At 38.6% G+C, this 20874-nt stretch overlaps 1 protein-coding gene across 1 annotated transcript in view; it reads left to right on the top strand.

Annotated features, from left to right (window-relative positions):
• The first annotated feature begins 2910 nt into the window (after positions 1-2910).
• The window catches only part of LOC124154986 (T-cell leukemia homeobox protein 3), a 78019-nt gene continuing 60055 nt past the window's right edge, over positions 2911-20874 (top strand). The window contains exon 1 of the mRNA XM_046528736.1: positions 2911-4117. Coding sequence (XP_046384692.1) covers positions 3553-4117 — 565 coding nt within the window. The 5' untranslated portion in view covers positions 2911-3552. The remainder of the gene's footprint in view (positions 4118-20874) is intronic.

Genomic DNA, 20874 nt, shown 5'->3' on the forward strand with positions numbered 1-20874 from the left:
GCTAATGAACATTTGCTTGACACATTTTTGAATTTGCATTTGGACAAAAAGTTATTTCGGGTGGTCAAGATAAATGGGGCACCCTGTATATGACTTATTATTAGTTTCATATAAATAACTTTTATATTAAAATAAAAGCAATATTTCGCACGGCAATTGTTGTATGTCGTTATTAATATCAAAATATACGAGAAGACCGTTCGACTGTCAAACCCTTGTGCCCCCCAGAAAAAAATCCAGGATCCATCCTTGTTTCAAATGGTTGTGAAAAGTTAATATTCGCGATTCCAGCCAAGGGAGACACCACCTGGCGGAGAACGCTCGAAACAGAGGAACGATGGTCAAGACGCGATAGTGCTATGATGAATAGTGTATGTGAGACCTTTACACTGTTTTATTGACTAGTTACGGGGTGATACCTACTTTTTGGTTTCAAAGCAATTATTACCGTTACTTGAGGTTAAATATTCTGTAATTCTACGACCCTGTAATAACTGCAGCACAAGTGGAATTGTTTCAAAGCGAGGCGACGGCCGTTGTTCCCGCACGTAGGTAGGAGTAGAAAGCTCTTGCTTAGGACGATTTTAATGGAGATACGTTGGTTTTACATGTTATAGCTATTAATATAGTGTTATTTCAATTGAAAATCGTTCATGTGTCAGGTTACGCAGAAAAAAGTAGAAAAATAGCGTAAATCCAATGCATCAAAGTATCCGATATCCGTGATCGCTGTTTTCAAGATTTTCAATATAACATACTCAATATTTACATCGCCATTATTATGAGCGGGATGGTATTTGCCCGTGTTAGTCTGATAAATGTGTTTTTTTCTTCTGTGTGCGATGTGCTATTGAACAATTTACCTAAAGTTGCTGAGTATATTAACTCAAGATTTACGTTAAGTTTCAATAGCAAGGAGGATGAACCTACTGTATCATTGAACGTTCGATTTTTAACAGCGTCTCACGATGTAAATTAGTAATATATGCATTATGGTAAACATTGTTAGCTTATTTTGATTGATTCCAGGTGTCAATTCGAAGTCATACATAGTCACAGAACATACTGCTTTCAGACAAGAAATGGACGACTTTCACCTATTCAAGGCAATGCCAAGTTTCATTTCGACTTTGAAATGTAATAGTGGGAAAGAAACTTAGTCCCCAAATTCCTTTCCCCGTAGACAGTTACAATAACTCATTCAATCGATTATTATTTAACTGTGACACCCAATTTAAATTCAAAACCCAGCCAATTTCATGTGATGCTCTGTCGAATAACCATAAACTGGTGTTAATAAGATTGCTATAAGTAATATTGTTTCTACAGAATATTACAAAGATAATATTGCAATTCCTTTCTGAGGTAGCCGAACGATTAAAACTAATATTATTAAGACAAGTACAACATATCATACTATGACATAATTCATGTAAAAATATCAGGTCATTCAGTTTCCTTTTAACCATCAGCGGTTGGATATCCAAAATATGAATTGTTTCTCTGTATGGGGTATGTTTAGTATTGAATCCACCATAGTAGTTTAAAATTTGCTTTGTACCCTTTCAGTTGTAATCATTTACACTTTATAATAAGGATGCCATATAACTCTGTTAAATTCGAGAATAGTGTATACCAGTTCTGAATGCAATACTTTGAGCAAATGAATGAGTTTTTGTTACTCACGATTTATAGAACCTAACATACATACGAGCCTTTTGCAAATTTTAATTACAACCTATTAATTACACCAACTTGTATATTTTCATCTGAGGAATTATTAAAAAATTATAAAATATAGCTAAATTAGTAGAAGAAGACATTATTTATCTGAAACCTTGCCGTTCAGTAACTCGTATGTAAATACTCCAACATGGGGATAAAGAATGAAGAACTATCGTCTCCATGATTTTACCAAGAACAGGGAATCAACAGTAAAGATCCTTATGTCGTCCTTAAATTTCTAAATCATACCAAACAATTTCATTTCCCAATGGTATATCACATCACATAACTATTTAGTTCATTTCTTATCCGGAAATATGATAATAATATAGGTGAACACAGCAATCCACATCACTGAAGCAGACGGCTGTGGCACCCTAATACAACACGAAAACTGCCTGAAATGGATTATGGTTCCTTGTATTGAAGCGGCAGATTGTGTATGAAATACTATTAAGTTCTTTTGTAGTGTATTCCATAGAAATGGCTAGGAAGTAACGCGATACGAGTCGAAAAGAGTCGAGAATCAAACCTGACTCGTAATGACTAGGTACTTTATAAACACCTTTAGTTACATCGTCGAGCAGTTTTCTTCAGTTCTAGATCTTCTTACGGACGAAAGAAGCCGAGAAATACACCTTACGAAGGTTTTAAAAGAATATTTCTATCTTATTAGATCTTGATATTATGGTTTATGTTCTCTCCGTACGCCAAAGCTTAATGATTGTTTTGATTTTACCATCACTCTGGCGGCCATATTGGAAATTGACGTCACTGACAGCAGCGCCGCCATCGGTCATTTGAGTCTCGAATACGGTCTAAATACACGCCAAGAAATTTTTTAGAGGCTGATCGTGGTATTCATAGTTTGTTTACGAGTGACGTCGCTTGTGGTGGCAATCGTCACCAGCGTAAAGTGTTTAAATGTGTACTTTTCGATACATTCTCAGCAGCCACTATTACATGGGAATAGTGGGCTCTGGGTTATAGGCCCGCCCAAGACATTGAAGGGCGTTGCGGTGAGGAACAAGTAGTTGGCTCGTCCGGTATTGCGTTCTCATTGCCCCCATGGAACCACTGCACACGACACCGTATCCCCATATCTATTGCCTCATCCGGTAGCGAGAGGTCGGTGAGGTTTATTACTTCCGACGAGAAATCAGGAGGAGAGTATATATTCTGCAGCCGAGGCGGAAGCTCTTGATGTCGCCCAAGCTCTCGACCGCTAGTTAGAGGCTTTCCGAGGCTTTAGAGGCGGAAAATTGATCACACCTAGACCAGGACCCCTTGCTCTGCTGAGACCACGGGTCCATCCGAGAGGTATTTGCGGAACACAGTGACAGCCTCTGACCTACGATCGCTTAGCAAGGAAAGCGGTGCGGGGCATATTGTTTACTGTTACTCGGACGCAGAGATCGGTGACGATAGGTGACCTTGCCATTCAGGGCACAAGAAGAAATCTCAGTTTGACGACTCCGAGGTTTTCTTCTCTCACTTTATCTCTCAAAAGTAATAGAGCAGAGTGACGGATCGGATTGGAGTAGTGGCTTGATAGTTGGCCCTCCACCCCGTTGGGTCGGGTTCAATTCACAGCCGTAGAAGAGATTTTCCTGAGACCGTCCCATCCTTGCTTGAGTGCTTTACGGAAGACACTTCATGTCAATCCGATGGGACGGGATTCGGTCATCCGTTAAGTGAAGGCTGATCGACGCCGAGTTTCTCTCCAATAGCGAAATAAGCTGCCGATCGCCCCTTTCCAAACACCTACCAACGTCATTGGGTGTTTGCAGGCTTCGCTGGGTGCAAAGACATCCTTCGCCGATAGCGATGAACTCTCGACCCGAAGATTACTCGCCGCCGCCTTCGGCTGGGCCCTCGGGGGCCTGTCGGGGCCCTGATGGCTTTCCCGCGAACTCTCACTTCTCCTCCTTCTTCATCGACGACATCCTGAGCGGCGAGGGCCGCTTGGGGAGGAAGGCCCAAACTTCCAGGCCCTACAGGCCCGTGCCGCTGCACTCCTCGGCCATCTCGCCCCTGCCGTCGCCTCCGTCCTCGCCCGTGGACCCGTGGCCCGCCCCCGGGCCTCCGTCCGCCGTCACGCCGGACGCGTTGGCCCTGGACGGGGGCGGGGTCCTCGCCGACTACCGCCTCCTGCCACCGCCCTTCGCCCTCTTCCATCAGAACGTGATGACCCCCAGCCCTCACCAAAACCACCTGCAGCACCACAACCATCCGCAGCCCCACCAACGGCATCCGCTGCACCGCCACCACGGGGTGCCTGAGAGCCCGCATTGCCAGAGACAGCCGCACGGAGTGGGGGCCTTCGTACATTTCCATCCACATAGCGGCGCCACGTCGTACCTTGATCCTTACAATGATTCTTCGTCAAAGGGTATGTACCACTACTTGCACTTTTTCTTAACCTTAGGCTGTGACGTCGGGTCCCCTCAAATAAACTTCCTTGAATCTCAATTTGGCATTGTCCCTCTTAAATACACGTCTTTTCTCTTACACTTTTCTTTTTAACAATCCCCTAATTTTTATAAGCAACCCACAGCTACATTCTTCTAAGCAAACAATAAACAATCTAAAACATCTGCCAAGCAAAAAATACATTAACATAAATATTAATACAATAAAAACCCCAAATAACGAATGAAATTAATAAATAAATTTAAATAAAATAGATAAAAATGGATTTGGACGAGACTCGACGTTAAAAAACATAGGTAGATCGGTGATATGTGCCGTGGTACCCATGCGTGATCTCCAAGGGGCGGAAATGTAACCATGAAAACCCAAAAATCTAGTATGAATTGTTAACTTTATTCCGATGAATTCAAGATAAGGAAAATGAAAATGGTATAAATTAAAAGCATATTTTTAATTAATTTCTTTTAAATTCATTGGGAAAATTTCTTCGGAAGCAGTCATGTGAGAGACAGCATTTTGTAAGCAGGGGGGCGTGCTTGAGAACTCTTGGAAACCCCGTGAAAAGAAATGATAAACACGTCTATTACCTTAAGTCTCCTTTTTGAGAAAGAAATTATATGAAAAGTGATAAAATTTCTAATTGAGGAAAATGAGATAAACCCGAACTAAACCCAAAAGTAACCGTGATTCCACACAAATGTTGATTTTAACAGGAGGGGTTTGAACTATGTATAGTAAAATTCACGTACTTGCAAAAATCATGAAGTATCATTTCAGCATAAGGAGCGAATAGTCATAAATTTGGCTTGTGTTTTGGGTTCAAAATGCCTTGTTAACCAACCGGGAGGATTTTCTTCCACTAATGAATTGAAAAACGGGAAATTAAAGAGTGATGAAATGGCTTTCATTGGTAATGAAGCACTGTGGAATAGGAGATATAAGGAAAGAAATTAAGTCTAGATGATTTTCGTCTGAAGACTTTCACAGCTTCTTTTATCTATGTTGTTGGTGGTTTTCGGGTATTGCTGTGTAGAAAACATTTTAACTCGACGTTTCACTCCTCCTACTGGGAGCGTTATCAAGAGAATGGAAGGAATTTATTCTAATAGATAGCGAAAAGACCTAATAACTTTAATAGGGAGGATGGGTATAACCTCAGCCGTATATGGAGAGGGTTCCTAGCACAATATAATGGCCAACGGCTATCGGCTAAAATTCAAATCCGGCACAACAATGGGTAGCGAAAAACATATATAAGCTCGGGACGAGAATAAATTCCTTCCATTCTCTTGATAACGCTCCCAGTAGGAGAATGAAACGTCGAGTTAAAATGTTTTCTACACAGCAATACCCGAAAACCACCAACAACAAGTCTAGATGAATTTCCATTGAAATACAGGTAAGGAGAAAAAGAGTTGAGGTTTTTGAATGGATGCTATAGAATGGCAATTGAGAAGTTGAGGTGGATTTAACAGAGGGTTGTCCCTATCTCCCAACCATAGTGGCGCTATCCCCATGCCCCCAAAATTAGGAGCTGGGCAAGTGGTGAAAAATTATTATACATTTTTATCGACCAGCACTCAAGTAATAAATATAAGGGGAAGAGAAGCAAGGGCTACTAGTGATACTTTTTTTCTAAACAGAGTTAGGAACAGATATTAGGTAAAGAAAACAAATGAGATCAACTAGATATTTAGAAGTGCTTTAATTATTCACTCAATCAGTTAAATAAAAACTTTTGGCCTATGTCACCGCGTCAATTTTTGGGTGGCTCCAACGTTTCCCGACCGATGCTGGTCGCTTTCTCAAAGGAATCTGATGAAGTGGAATTTTATATTCACGTATTTTAGTATCCGTGTCAGGCGGTGGAGAGAGGGGGGCGAGAGGTTGGATGAGTAGGTTGTTGATTGTTTTTCCGGATCACGAGTTGCCAAGTACGACTTATTTTAACGAAGAATTTTCGCTCGACGTCAGCGCAGAAGAAAGACTCACTCGTATCCCTTGGCCACCAAGTTTTTGTATATTTCTTGTATAAATTTCTGTACTCAACTCCGTTTAGAAAAAAAATCACTTGGTTACTCACCCCCCTCACATATATTTTTCTGAACATGTCAAGATTCTTATTACAGTTTTCTACCAATTAAGGTAGGTTTCCATGGAGTACTAAAGAAGTGATCTGGGAGCCTCTCTTTCCTTCCAGCGCTACCTCATGTCAAGATATGTTATAATATTTTTAAATTAACGCCGAACGAGCGATTTCCGAATACTTCAGCAGGGATTGGAATGCGAGACCCTTCACTCAATAACTCAGTGCTCTAACCCAATACTACCTTAATCCACCGACATCTTTATGCTAATTCCAATCACCGAATATTACCATCTAATTTAAGAGTACCTTCGCTGTACTCACCATTTATGGCTATCATTCGCAAATGTTTCGAGAGCATTCATGTTTGATGAGAAAGCTTTCAGATCAAATTTTATCTGCGGCTTTGAATAATCGGCTATAGTTGGAGCTCTCAGAGAGATGACCTGGCGAAAAACCAAATAAGATATGTATTGAGTCCGCATGGTTATTTTGAGAACTTCCGCTTTCAAATTAGCAACATCCTCCTTTAAATTATTTCTTCCTTACAACGCTATGAGATAAATAGGAAGTCAGTGATAAAAAGGAAATGGAATGTTCCATAAGTTGACGTGATCAAGGAAGTTGGTTTGCGACAGCGAGATTCAAACCAAATACTATATGCATACGATATTCGGAAATATTTTGACATGGTAGACGAGTGCCATGACAAGTGCCTGTTAAAGAGCAAAATAAGGGTATAAATAATGTGTATAGTCATTCATTTCATTTTTAAGTCAACAATTTTGCCAGCCATTTGAGCTGGCCATCGAGCCATTTTCATACAACCGTCTTGATTTGACCTCTCATCACCATCATCAGTCAACAATCCTAATATTGATTAGACACATCTCTCGATTCCTCTCTCCATAGAGTAAGTATATACTTACTCTATTCTCTCTCCGATCCACTAGCCTTCTCATGGCGACGTATTTCTTCTCTTTTACATCATTTATAACCTGCCCTATGTAACTCATTCGGGGCCGTCCCTTGCCCTTCTTCGCTGCCACCTGTCCTTCTACGATTGCTTTAATCAGACTCATAATGTCTGATCGGGCTCATGTCTCATAATGTGGCCAACTAAGTTGTCCCATCTTCGTTGCTTAAGGTTTCTAGAGGACTTCTCTTTTCTCCAACTCTTCTTAGCACTTCCTCGTTACTTACACGGTCGATACATTTTATCTTCATCGTTCTTCGGTAGCACCACATTATGAATGCTTCCACTCATGACTTCTCTGCTGCTGTCAACGTCCAAGCCTCGCTTCCATAGAGAAACATGCTCTACATGTAGCTTCTGATGAATTTTTTCTTTACTTCTAAGCTTGTACTCTTAGCTGTAAGAAGATTCTTATTTTTGGAGAAAGCTCTCTTCGCCTGCATTATTCTACTATCTTTTTTTTGCTTCGTCCATCGTTGGTAATTCGGCTTCCCAACTCTTTCACCTCTTCAAGCTTATTCTTTCCTACAGCATTTAATGGCTAAAACCTAAAAAAAAAAAACTCGTGAAAAAGCCCGGTGACGAGCTAAAAATTTACTTTAGTCACAGTGCTTGAGGTGCAACTTAGAATATATAATTTTTTGTCAAAATGACATTCCAATGGTAATCGACATTATTTCTATGGTTAGACATATGTTGTCATCAGTCAATGAGGTACAATTAAATGAGCTTATTTGGAAATTCCACGTAGGAAAATGATTCGTATCTCCGACTGTCCTCCTAAAAGAGTTTCCACCGAAAAGATAGAACCTATTATATGTTTGAACAATTCAAAACACGTGCCTCTCATTATATTAGTACGGGTATCGTTCTAAACATCGAGGAATTGGAGTTAAAACCTTTATTTGTAGTGTAGTTTAAAAATACGAGAATATATAAAGACTCAATATGCGCTTTTTATTTCAATTGTATGAAAGCGTTTGTTACTACTAGTATATAATTGTCAATTTGATGTAAACATGGAAGTTATTATGTGTTCCATGATGTGATGCCAAAAATAAAGCGTAAGAGCCTCACGGATATAGTTTCTGAAAACTTGACAAATAATTATCTTTTAGTCGAAAACGCGACAATTGATGGGCAATATCCCAGAAACAGGTCAGAGAAGATGAAAAGGCGCAGAAAAAAGTACGAAAAGTCCCCACATGTCACTGAAGTCTGCCGTTGCATGCTAATTTTTCTTTTTTGATCGAGGAATGTCGATTGAAACTATTTCAAAAATGAGCATCTGCTATGAAAAACTCAGTAAGTAGTTTGGACTATGTCCTCCCACCATAACTTCGCTATGTAAGAGCCAATAAATGTAGTCATTGTAGAGCTAAATACAGACTAATAAGTAGGGGACGGATAAGTAGGGGAGGGATACGTAGGGGAAAAACTTACTCGGAAACTGACTGCGACATTTAATTTGGATATATATATAAGCAATGATAAGATTATTTTTATCATAAGAATTGCACTTCCTTTAAATTAACAGCAGATGCATAGCGCAAGACGGATGGGGATAACTTTGTTGGAAATAATGTGTTACTTTAATGAGCTCTGATTTACTTTTAATCGAATAAAGGAAGTCTCTTGTGGTTAGACTGAGAATCAGCGAGGCTGATAATCTATTTAGGCGCGCAGAGGAAATAAAAGGTGATAACATTTATTTGCCGAGAGATTTTGTCATCCCGAACTAATAGACAATATCTTTAATTAGTTGAACTCCAAAATTTTAATTCTTGGATGAGGAAACACGTGATATTGGATATTGCCTCCTGAAAAAAAAGAAAATTAGTACTCAGATCTAATAGCGTTTTATGGGTCGTAATTTCTGCTAATTTAGTGTTAATTCAACTTCGGCATTAATAAAGCATACCTTATGTCCTCAAAACTGTTCTAATCCTACACTTGTTTTAAGAAATGGCTTGCAATGAGGCGCCGCTGAAAGCAGTAGACGAAGAAGTCATCCTGGGTAAAAATATGTGTAAGGGAGAGAGAAAATGGTTTTTGCATAGAATAACGAATAAAAAGTTTATGCTGATCCGAGGGAATAATTCCAATCAAGAGACAATTCTCAGGCAAACCTTATTTGACTATTAAATTACCTGTAGTGTTAATAAAGGAAATCTATACGGCTAGCTTACAAAATAGCAGGGTCCATACGAAGCTTAGAATGGAATCACAAAAAAGGAGTGTGTGGTATTAGTGAATTGTGTACGTCGTTTGCCATCTAAAACAACCAGTTGGTATGATTGAAATGATGGAAGAAATTAGACCCAAGGAGGGGATTAATTGGCTCGCCCTGCTTAGGATTATGTAACTCAATTTAAAAATTTACAAGTGCCAAAATAATTTTAGCAATGTGGAAATCCGATATTTGTAGTTAAAGTTGTTAGTTTAATTGCTCCATCTCTGTCGTAAAGTACTTCGTAGTTTTCGTGAAATGTTCTCGGGATCGCCACCGGGTCAAGAACTGTATAACTGCCGACGCGACGTTTCGATGGCCGAGGACTCAGAGCCCAAAGGACGATGGCCGAGTCGGACATCGAAACGTCGGCAGTTATGCAGTTCCTGAGCCGGTGACGACCCCGAGAACATTTCACGAATTCTATTCGCCAGGAAAGCGCTAAATCTTTCTTTACTTCGTAGTACGCTTTATTCTCCAATTCTGCTGTAGATATGCCTCCTCGTTAGTCGACATATCCGCCCAGACATTCGTCACTATCAAAGATATGAATACATGCCGTTATTCTGAGCATGATGGAACAATAAGTAAGTTTCAAATAATTCTAACGTGGTATTATTATAAAAAATAAGGTTATATAATATAACTAAGGAGTAAATGCCACATTGGTAAAATAAAACAGCATATTGTAAAATGGGGTGAATAAGCTCACTTGTCAAATTTTTGTATTGTTCTTCAACTTTTAGGCAATGCACAGCAGCACAGTGAATTCAATGCCATTTTATTTGTCTTGGCCTATATTTCTGATTCATTACCTGAGAGATCTAAATATTTTTATTGGTGAGATATGAATACATTTTTAGCGGTCAGATCCTATTGGTCCATGAAATGGGGTGAAACATTGATTTGAATTTATGGATGAATTTTCTTTATTTTTATTATAAAATGTGCAATTTTTATGGTTAACAAAGGCCCTGAATTGTTAAATTGTTTTTAATTTTAATATTTCTTAGTAAAATAGCATCTGACGATTCCCAAATACAGCTTAAATAACAAAAATATGGAACTTCTGTCATCACCCCAAGTGGGTTGGTATAAAATAAAGAAGTAAAGTTGTCCTCGTAGTAGTTTCTTCAGTTTCAGAACTCACGTTGTAAGTACATAAGTACCGCTTAACAAAGTTTGACCACCCTAAGGTTTCATGATCGGATTCTTCAGATGTTGCCTGATGACCAAGTACAGAATATTGTATTAAAGGGCAGTATTACGTATACTAAACCCTGATTTCACATCTTCCACAGCCTGATCGATCTCTTCGGGAGTCATTTTGATGATTTCCTCTAGGGTTAAGCATTTAATTTCGCGGCTTAGTGATGGGTGAGCCTATTCACCCCCTTCAGACGAGATTAGCCAATATCTTGAGGAAATTGGCTGCTGATTTTCACCTGGTAAGTCGAAAATTATCAAACTTAAGCAGTGGGAAGAAAAATAACGATTTACATAACAATGAAAATGGCATAAACGTTACCTCAACAGTTTTCGAAAGGTAAACAAAGTTTTCCAGTAGCTTGGAAAAGTTTTTCGCGTGGTCGACTGCTGTGATCGATCTCACTCCTAAATGGATGCCAGACAAAGGAACATCAATCGATGAATTGAACCACGGAATTTACCTCTGTCGAAACCCGATGATATTTTCAATCCATCTGCATTAGTTGGAGATTTTTCATCTAAATACTTTTCTTGAAAAGCGAGTCCATTCACTCCACTGAGCCTATTCACGCCATTTTACGGTTGTGTTTTTGGACAATGAGGTAGGCTGTAAAAGGTCCTAAAATGGTTACACTGCCTTTAAAGCCACATGTGTGCTGCTACACGCAAAGTAAAGAAATAGACTACTAATCGGTGGGGAGATTAGAGATATAGGCAGCTAGACAAATGCATGCATATAAAAGTGATTGTTGCGTGATCCCTCAGTCGTTGGCAAGGCGGTGCACGAGTTAGATAAGGCCGCTGAAGGACGATAGTCCAGAAAAAATGACGACAATTCCTGAGGTAATTTCGAGTTATCAGATACGTCGCGTTCTTTTTCGTCGAATCTCACCCGCGGCTGGAGGGAGGTAAGGAATGGAACACGACAGAAGTCACGCCACGCCTAAAGCCCCGTGGTCATGCGCTCACGTCTGGAAGCGTGCGGATGAAAATCTAAAGGATGGTGTGGCAGTGCATTTAATCTACATCTATGTACTTACCATCAAGACGCATCCGTTGGCGTGTGGTGGGAGGGGTTAGGACACCATCCATTAACAAAAACAAGGAAATAAAATACTAAAAAAAATGGAAATGCACGTCCTAAGTCCTATGAAATATTTTTTCAAGTCCTTTACGACTTGGGAAAAACCGAATTCCTGCACCTATCTCCTACACCCTCTCTTAGGCTACAACTCTACCGCGATGGAAAGGATTTGGCGATCCTAAGGCCCCCAGAGCTATACGGACGAGATTATTTCTCAATTAATCTCTTTATGGCCACCCCTGTCAATTGGTAGCAGGGTAGGAGGAGACAAGATAGGTAGTCAATGTAATGTCGTCACGTTAAAAAAACACTTTTAGAATGGAAGTGGGAAATAATACCGACTACCTTCTCCCTGAAAGCATGGAGTAAGACCAAATGAGTCTCGGAAACACATCTAAGGGACCTCACAGCATAGCATAGCCTGGCATAGGGCGGCAGTATAGGATAGGGTGGGTGTCATTCACGGCAGCGAGGTTGAAAAAGTCCTCGGGGTCGTCAATATGCGAAAACCTTGCCTTTACTTATTGCTCTCAGCAGTAGCACCCATAAAAGAAGAAGAAAACAAAGGAGATGGAGAAGAAGAAGACAGCGACAGCGTCGTGGAATGTGAGGGCAATGATGAGGGCGGGAAAGCTATAACATATCAAAAGGTAAATGGAAAAAGGAAGGACAGCTATCTTAGGGTTATGCGAAGTAAGGTGGAAGAATGGTGGGGACTACTGGGGAGATGGATATAGGATTATCTATAGCCGGTATTCCGGTAAGAGAGTGGTAGGTATAGGATTCTGTAGGATTCTTCTGAGTAGGTAAACGATAGGATTCGGGTACTAGAAATTAAGGCGTGACCCACCAACCTAGTAGTGGTTTAAATTAACATGCCCGCTAGCAATCATAGGGAGGAAGAAGTAAATGAGGTGTATGGACAGCTCGAGGAAATAATCAGAGAAACCCAGGGTAAGAAAAATCTTGTTATGATGGGGGACCGGAACGCTTCAGTCGGGGAAGGGAGGTAAGGAAATGAAATAAGAGAATGTAGATTGGGTATGCAAATCTATAGAGGCGAGAAGGCAGCATAGTTTTGCAGGAGAAAGTTATTCATCACAAAAAAATGGTTGAATAACCTTAACGGCGGAAGTATGCATGAAAGAGGTCAGGGGGATATCAGATAGACTACATCATGGCGAGAAAGATGCTTAGGAATAGTGTGAAAATCTTGCTCAGCCTCCCTGCGCCAGATTTAAATTCGGATCAGTGACAGTAAGATTGGCTGAAATTTGCTTCATAGCAATGTAAAGATAAGGCAAAATAAATAAGTCTATTGAAGGCAACACGACAGGAATTAAAAAAAGAATGGGACTAAATAAAAAGAGGCACCTGTCTGTCCAGTTAATCATGATTTTTGTAGCCACTTAATATGCATTTTAATGGGTTTTCAAAAATGTCCGCAACGTAGCATTGAAGAGAGAGCGATCCTCATATTGTCAATATTTACTACGCGATATTCGTAATAGTGCATTATCACGAATATTTATTTCAGGTCCTTATGTGGCCAATGTTCATGGTTGTAATCAAACTGTTTAGATAACGATAGAAATAATAAGTTACTATGGAGAAAATATGTTTTCAAGTACATAAAAATTGAACAACAATCCAAAAGTCTTTGGTGGTATTTCAAAGGGAGGCATTCCATCATCATAAATCTTTAAATGAAGAATAACAAAAATACATTACATTTATCGAGGAAGACCCAATATTTCGGTGCGGAAACGAAGATTATCCAAATCCACAATATCATTCGAAATCAATTTCCTCCCTGAACGCTATTGATTCGTGAGATTTTAAGCCGCTTTAATAAATTGGCGGAAATTCGAAACTGGACGTGCCCAAAAAGATACTTCCGCCCTTTACATAACACTCGCACTCTCTACACGTTAGCCACATTCAAATCCTCTGCCTATCAGAAGGATTTGGTGAATATCCTATTTTAATAATTTTTCTTCGGCCATTCAGGAAAGAACTGTTCCGAACTGGTGCGCGAGGATGGTAAGTATGTTAAAAACGATGAGGCACACCGAAAAACAGCCGGAAAGGAACTGCGAGGAGCCCCACGACAAAGGACCCGATGGATTGGTCGTGTTATAAATATATGACGTGGGAAGCATATCATTATCATTTGAAGTCACTAGGTACTCTACCGGTGAAAGTGGGTTACAAAGGCCATTTTGCGAACAAAACCGGCTCATCCTCCATCTCACATAGAAATTCCTTCTTCAAATTATGCCTAACTTATTTTCATTCCATTCTCGTATTCTCTTCCCTACCTTTCCCCGCTGATAAAACATAATAGGATGAAAATTAAAGATAGATTTTCCAGATTTAAGTACTTTGGACAGATGATGCGGGAAAGTTGAACCTAAGGGAAGTAAGTAAAAATAGGGTGGTTTCCCATTGTTTTTTTTTATTGCCTAAATCGAAAGATTATTACTCCTGGAGTACGTATTTCACGCTTTTAAATTTTTAAATGACGATAACTATTTTTTGCGATTGAATGAAAAGTGAAAATTTTCAAGCGCGCGAAAACGCGACGGGTAAGTATGAATGCCGGGAAATCTCCGTGTGACGTCGTTCTGGTTCCCGCTGCGGCAAGTGAGGTGACCTTGGGGCGAGGCTCTGAGCGCTGATACGACGCAGGATGCTAGCAGGTAGCAGAGTACCATGCTAGCTGGTAGCACTTGGTTCAAATAAGGATTATTAATACCTTATCAAACGAAGAAAACTTTCCGACCTTAGCCAATTTTAATAGGTGATAATTAAGACATGTTTCCCTGAGCTCTGTGCCTAATGCATGCATTCGCATGGGTGCCATTCTGTCCTTTTTCAAATGAGGATAAAATTGACCCTTGCCATTCGTTTAAACCGGTATTTCTAAAACCAAATAATTTGTATATTATGAATACACTAATGGTGGGTAACGAATAGCAATCAATGCCTTTCGTTTTCTTTGATAAAGGAAACTACCCTATTTGGTAATTATATTGGGAGGAATGTTGGGCGTAAAAAACACGGTGGTTTTAAACAACTGCTGTCATTTTCCATGTATTTGTGATGCAGCTTTTTGGCGGAAAAAAAATTCTAAAGATATTTCGAAAATAAAATAGAGCGTTGAAAAAGATTGAACATATTTCTGGATATTTTAACCACAATTATCTCGATCTCTTTGCATACATTCCAGATGCATGGCTAAGATTTCAAGTGTTATCATTGAAAAGACTGGATTTGTTAACGTGCAGACGGAAAATGGACAAGAAAGTTAATTTCTTCGTTTAAATGATTTAGAATCAAAATGAAGCATGACACAATTTCAAAATGGTAAGTAATTACAATTGTTTTGTCTTGAGGAGCTAAGAAATCAAGTAAGTATTGATATAAATATTCATGTAAAACAAATAGGATAGAGGATGAAAGATAGATAACAATTGATGAATATGTAATGATTCTCCATTTCCGAGGATCACATATGTGCCTCAAATGGTCATGGGGCAACGTGTGACTATTTTGCTTCAGGAGGGAATTTTTTCACTTTAGAATATCACTTATATATATCATATAGTTAAAATGTAAAATTCTATTGATAGAATTCTCATCATAAAACCAAGCTGAATTACTGTTGTAATAGCAATAATCTTCTTTAGACCAAATTCGAAATTAGGATACGTTTTTTTTTTGTTTCGTAAGCATTCCAAAACCACAAAGAATCATTTCGGATTTCATTACATCATTGAAAGTTTTCAAAAACATTTTATTTTAAATGGTGAACTACGAAAATTTAGCATGCATCTAGTATTTTCTCTTGTTTTTTTTACAAACGTGATTGAATGAGGCCATGGTGGGACAGTCACGCAAAAATGGAGAAACAATCTTTGGCATTTTAGGTCGTCTGGTTTGTCCATAAAAAAGCTATTAAGTTCGAGTTTCCTCATTTTCAGCTACTGAATGGAGTTTTAGTATTTTTATCGCGAGTGATTCGAGAAAATGGGATAACTTTGTTCACTGTGTTTTCAAAGTCGCTCATGGCCTGATATCCTATTCAGTGGGGTAACTAATTTATTCATGCATGCTTTTAAACGTCCATTGTTGAAAAACTTTCAATGACATAATGAAAGCCAAAATGATTCTTTGTGATTTTAGCACACTGTCCTTACGACAAAAACTTTTCCTAGTGTCAAATTGGATCTAGAGATGATTATAGGTTTTTCTACATGAAGCCAGCGTAGTTTAAAAATAAGAATTTAATAATTTAGCTTTTTCCTTTTATTAACTCATGCTCTTTTCATGAGTTTTCAAGGCCCTTTTTCCAAAAGTTCTATCAAAAAACTCTTTGAAACCGACGGGATACAAGGTTCTATCGCTAGAAAACGATGCACGATCAATTAAAGAATAGCAACAGCAGAAATATTATATGAGCAGAAAAAACTCATGACCTATTCTGTCTAAATTTCCCCATTCCATCATGTATTCAAAAAATATACTGCAGAAAATTAGTGCAAATATTTCCACATATTTTACGTTACTGAATTTCTATTTATAGTGAATTAAATGATGTATGCATTGGGGGAAATAATAATCGGGACGAATCAACCTGTGGGTAAATCAAAATAAGCTTTCTAGCCTTGGTAAGGTCAATTCGAGCAGTGGAATCCGAAATAATTGATAAAATAATGTTTAGTAATCATCCTTTTCACGATTTTATACATGAAGAGGATGAAAGTAAACAACCTACCACATCTCAACATTATCTTTCCTCGTTCCCTAAAAATTTTAGTCTCTCAATATCTCGATTTTAAAGAAGACAACGTATAAAGAAGTGTATCCGTTGAAGAAGTAGGTATGTGGAAATAAATATCCTGTTCTCATTTCCAGGAATATGTAAGCGCGGAAGAGCATTCAGAGATTTTGAGCTAATATGAGAATAACCACAATAATGCGAGCGGCATTCCGAGAAAGAAAGCCAGTTTCGGAATCTCTTAGTTTCCGTGTAACCGGTATAATGAAAGAATTTAGTTTGCTTGTGTGTTCGGAGTTTATTGAGTTTTTATCCTTTAAAACGGCGGAGTATGTAGGTCAGGGAAACTGTTCAGAGAGAAAACGAGTCGGGATACTGAGAAGTAGATTATATCCTCGCATGGAGGTCAAACGAACAAAAGAATATGAGAACATGTAGGCCCCTAAAGATAACGCAGATTACATTATAGTGGTTGATCGTGAGTACGTACACATGGAGGAGATTTGCAGAGATGAAAGAAATATATTATCGTATGAAGGCTATTATCCCTCCTTGTGATATGTGGAACAGGATATCTTTTCCAACGAAAACTCTTTGCAGTTCAAAAATAGAATTAAAAGATATATTATCGCCGTTGGTTTGTGTAAAGAACTTCACAAGGTAAAGTACTAATGATAGATATTTGTATAAATAACCACTTGCCGCTGATAGAAGGCGCTGAAAGGTAAGGTCAATTGGAGTTGGGGATACGAAAATAGTTAATTTTAAAAGAGTTTATGTAATAACCCTTTTCTCTATTTTATGGATGTTTCCATGGAAGTAAAAAAAGCCTCTCAAGTTTTGAATATTATCTTTTCTCACGGCAGTGGCCTATATTAGGACCTCTGAGCTCAGTGGATGAAAACCCCCTCCTCCACCTCCAAAATGAAGAAAAGATAAACAAATAGAAAAAATAGATAAAAATAGGTTCCATAAGGAGATTAATGAATTGTGCGCGAGGACATGGTCACGATATGAAGTGATACTCTGCCAATTGTAATATTGTTCGAAATATTAAAATAAAAAGTATTACGGGGCAAATGTGAAGGAGGAGGCGTTGATGGTCCACCCGCCCCCCCTATGAGGATCAATGTGTACTTTTGTCTCACTATAAGGTCATCATAAATTCATTTATGATATATTTCTCCTTTCACGGAGACGTCATTACTCTTGAAACTCGTACAGGGTCTTGCACCATGAGACAAAATCCATTCCTTACTCCCGCATGAAAACATGAAGGACCTTAAACGAGACAGTCATGCACTCAGAAATAATCTTCTTTTGCATGTTGGTCGCTCGACCTCGAGACAAAGATAAAAGAACATCTGCTTCTCTTCTTGCGACCATGATTCGGGCCGACTAAAAAACAAGTCGGAGCAAAGTGACAAACGTGGTCATGCGTACCATTTGTATTGCTGCTGCAATGAACAGTGAATAAAATGCAACCGAGTCAAATACCATGGGGACGGCGTCTCGTATTTAGAGCTTCAAAAAGTGTTTGGGCCATTTCAAAGTCCAAATCGAGGTGATCCATTTCTGGCACAGACGAAGTAGGGAAGAGCTTACATACGATTATCTAACTGCATCCAAAGAAGATGCCCTCATTTTTCTCGTAAAGTCCTTCCTCACTTCGCCGCACTCATGAAAGCACCCATCCTTCTCACAAGTAATATGGCGTTCTAAGCATCACTGTCAAAATATCCCTCTGTTATTCTACATTTCCTTGTCATGCTGAAAGCGGAGTAGCGTGCTGAATTTAGAGACAGTCGTGAGATTTACGGAAAAAGTTTTAAAATGAAAAGAACAAAGACGTCCATGAGAATAAAATAAAATGGTAAATTTCCACACAATTTTATTTACAAAATACCGACCCGGTTTCGACGCGTAGTGTCATTATCAAGATCGAAACCGGGTCGGTATTTTGTAAATAAAATTGTGTGGAAATTTACCATTTTATTTTATTCTCATGGATATAAAACATTTCCACCAGATACCGCCGGACACTGTGAATTATGAACACAGACGTATTAGAAAAGTAATGCTTTCAAGAAGAAGAGAAATCTAAAAGGGCACAGGAAAGTTATTTTAACCATAGACGCAGTGCTGTAGTTGGGCCGGTACGGCGTACCCCCTAAAATTCAAACTCGTTAGAAGCGTACCGGTTAAACTACCTTTTTACATATGTAAAAAAATAGCCCTACTGTAAATTGTCCAATAGATTACAGAAAGAAAAATTGGAAATGATTATTTATTTGTTCAGAGTTATCTCGTGGCACAACTTGGAACTAATATGTATAAGGGTTGCAGTTTAACATTTCAATCGCGCCCGGATGTATAATACATTTTCAGCTGTTGGCAAATTTTGGTGAGTACCGCCTAAATTTTGGTGAGTACCGCCTAAATTTTCCCAACTACAGCACTGCATAGACGAGGAAGGCAGTGAGGAGAGAAAAAATCCAGCCGGAATATCACATCCTGTAATACAGAACTCAGGCGGAAATAATGTGTAAAAAGAAATTCGTGTGCAAATATATAATCTCAGGAAAATTATCATTGTAGACAGTCTGTGTAGTAACAGGATCCAATGTTTATTTTAATTGTTTTATGGGTCACTTTTTGATTAAAAATAGCAAACAGTCTTAGATAGTCGTAAATGGTGCATATATTACAACTGGTGTCATTAAAATTTATAATCTCTAACTTTCCTTCCTCGCGGGTGTGTTAAAGTAACTCAGGCCCACGCAAGTGCGCAGCTTAGAGCAGAAGTTCTCATCCCTAAGTTGAAAGCAATGGGGTTGGGTGGCTGCATATTTAGTGACCAACAGGAGAATCCTCTAATGCAATATGACCAATGATTGCTATTGAAACATCGGTTACCGAAATCTTTGCTTAGCTATCATTCTGTGAGGACATTATCCATATTCACCTTGTTCCATTATTGATTAAGATATAAATTGCATTTTTTAATTTTTGAAAAGTATTTTCTCTTCCTCTCATTAAATCAAAAAGTGCAATATTTATTAGCAATATTGTCTCAAACAACGTTGACCTTACGAATTGTAACAATACATGATATTTATACATTTGCTTCACGCAAATAGTTTGTTTTCACATCGAGTGAGATAAAAACTGACGCTCTATGAATTAGCATAAGGAATGGAAATGAGATTTTAGGTGGATCTATTATTCTATGCTAATAATGGTGGATTTTAACCCATCTAAATTCGCCACGAAGCACTCCGCTGTTATAAAAAGAGATAGAATGGACATAGCATTTTGATCTCACATTCTTGGCCCATAGAACTTTACCTCTCTTTTATGTAAATATCAGCCTATCTCTCATATGAAAATTCTTCATCTTTTCGTTGTAAAGATTATGGTTTGAAACCTGACCTTATCATTTTTTTTACTACAATTGGAATACCATTAAGCTCAGCGGGGGAGAGAAATGAACTCGAATAGGTGGATGGAAAACTAGATTGCGGAAATAACAAAAAAGGACTATATAAATAGCAAAGGAACAGAGATTTTTTAGCGAAAATTAGCAGTTGGAAAAATTTATGGGTTTGACAAATTGACAAAGAAGGTTGACCTGAAAATTTGACAGACTAGGTAGACGAACAGGGATTTGACCATTACCGGGTCCAGGTTAGGGACTAAGGGGTGTCAAAGTGTGGGGCCTGGGGTTAACTTCCGAGCAGTAGTGGGGGTGTGAAAAAATTCCATTTTATCTAGTTTAAATTAAATACCCAAGTGGAGGGCTATAGTCCTCCCTAACCCCTCTCTGGCTCCGCCACTGTATTTGACGATTGTGGGTGGATGAGGTGAGGAAGGAAATTTGAATTAGTAATAATAGAGTATAAAGAAATCTTGTAATCTATAACAAGTCCATTTTATGCTCATATAACCTGCAGAGAAGCTACTTAGATACAGAATTTTATTTACACCAAAGAAAAATACTCAACCTAATATTTATCGTAGTTTACGATTTATTCGCTGTGGATAGCTGTTGCCCTAAGTTAGAAATTTCCTATTTTTTCACCCAGTTCATGGAGACATATTGTAAACCTATTTAAATGCACGGTGGGTGACAGCACGTTTAGTGACCGACAGGAGAGTCCTTCATTTTAATGATAGCCATGGAAATTTCGGCTCCCAAAATGTTTTTTTAGCCTTAATAAAAAAAATCATTTATTCTCACCCAGTGTGAACCCCTCCATCATCATATAAATCTCTCTCGTGTCAGCCCAAGCAAACAATCGTACAAGAGAATTATGACAGGTGATTACTTAATTACATTATTTCTCAA

The sequence above is a fragment of the Ischnura elegans genome, chromosome 3 (assembly GCF_921293095.1).
Source record: "Ischnura elegans chromosome 3, ioIscEleg1.1, whole genome shotgun sequence".
In the NCBI taxonomy this organism is placed as follows: Eukaryota; Metazoa; Arthropoda; class Insecta; order Odonata; family Coenagrionidae; genus Ischnura; species Ischnura elegans.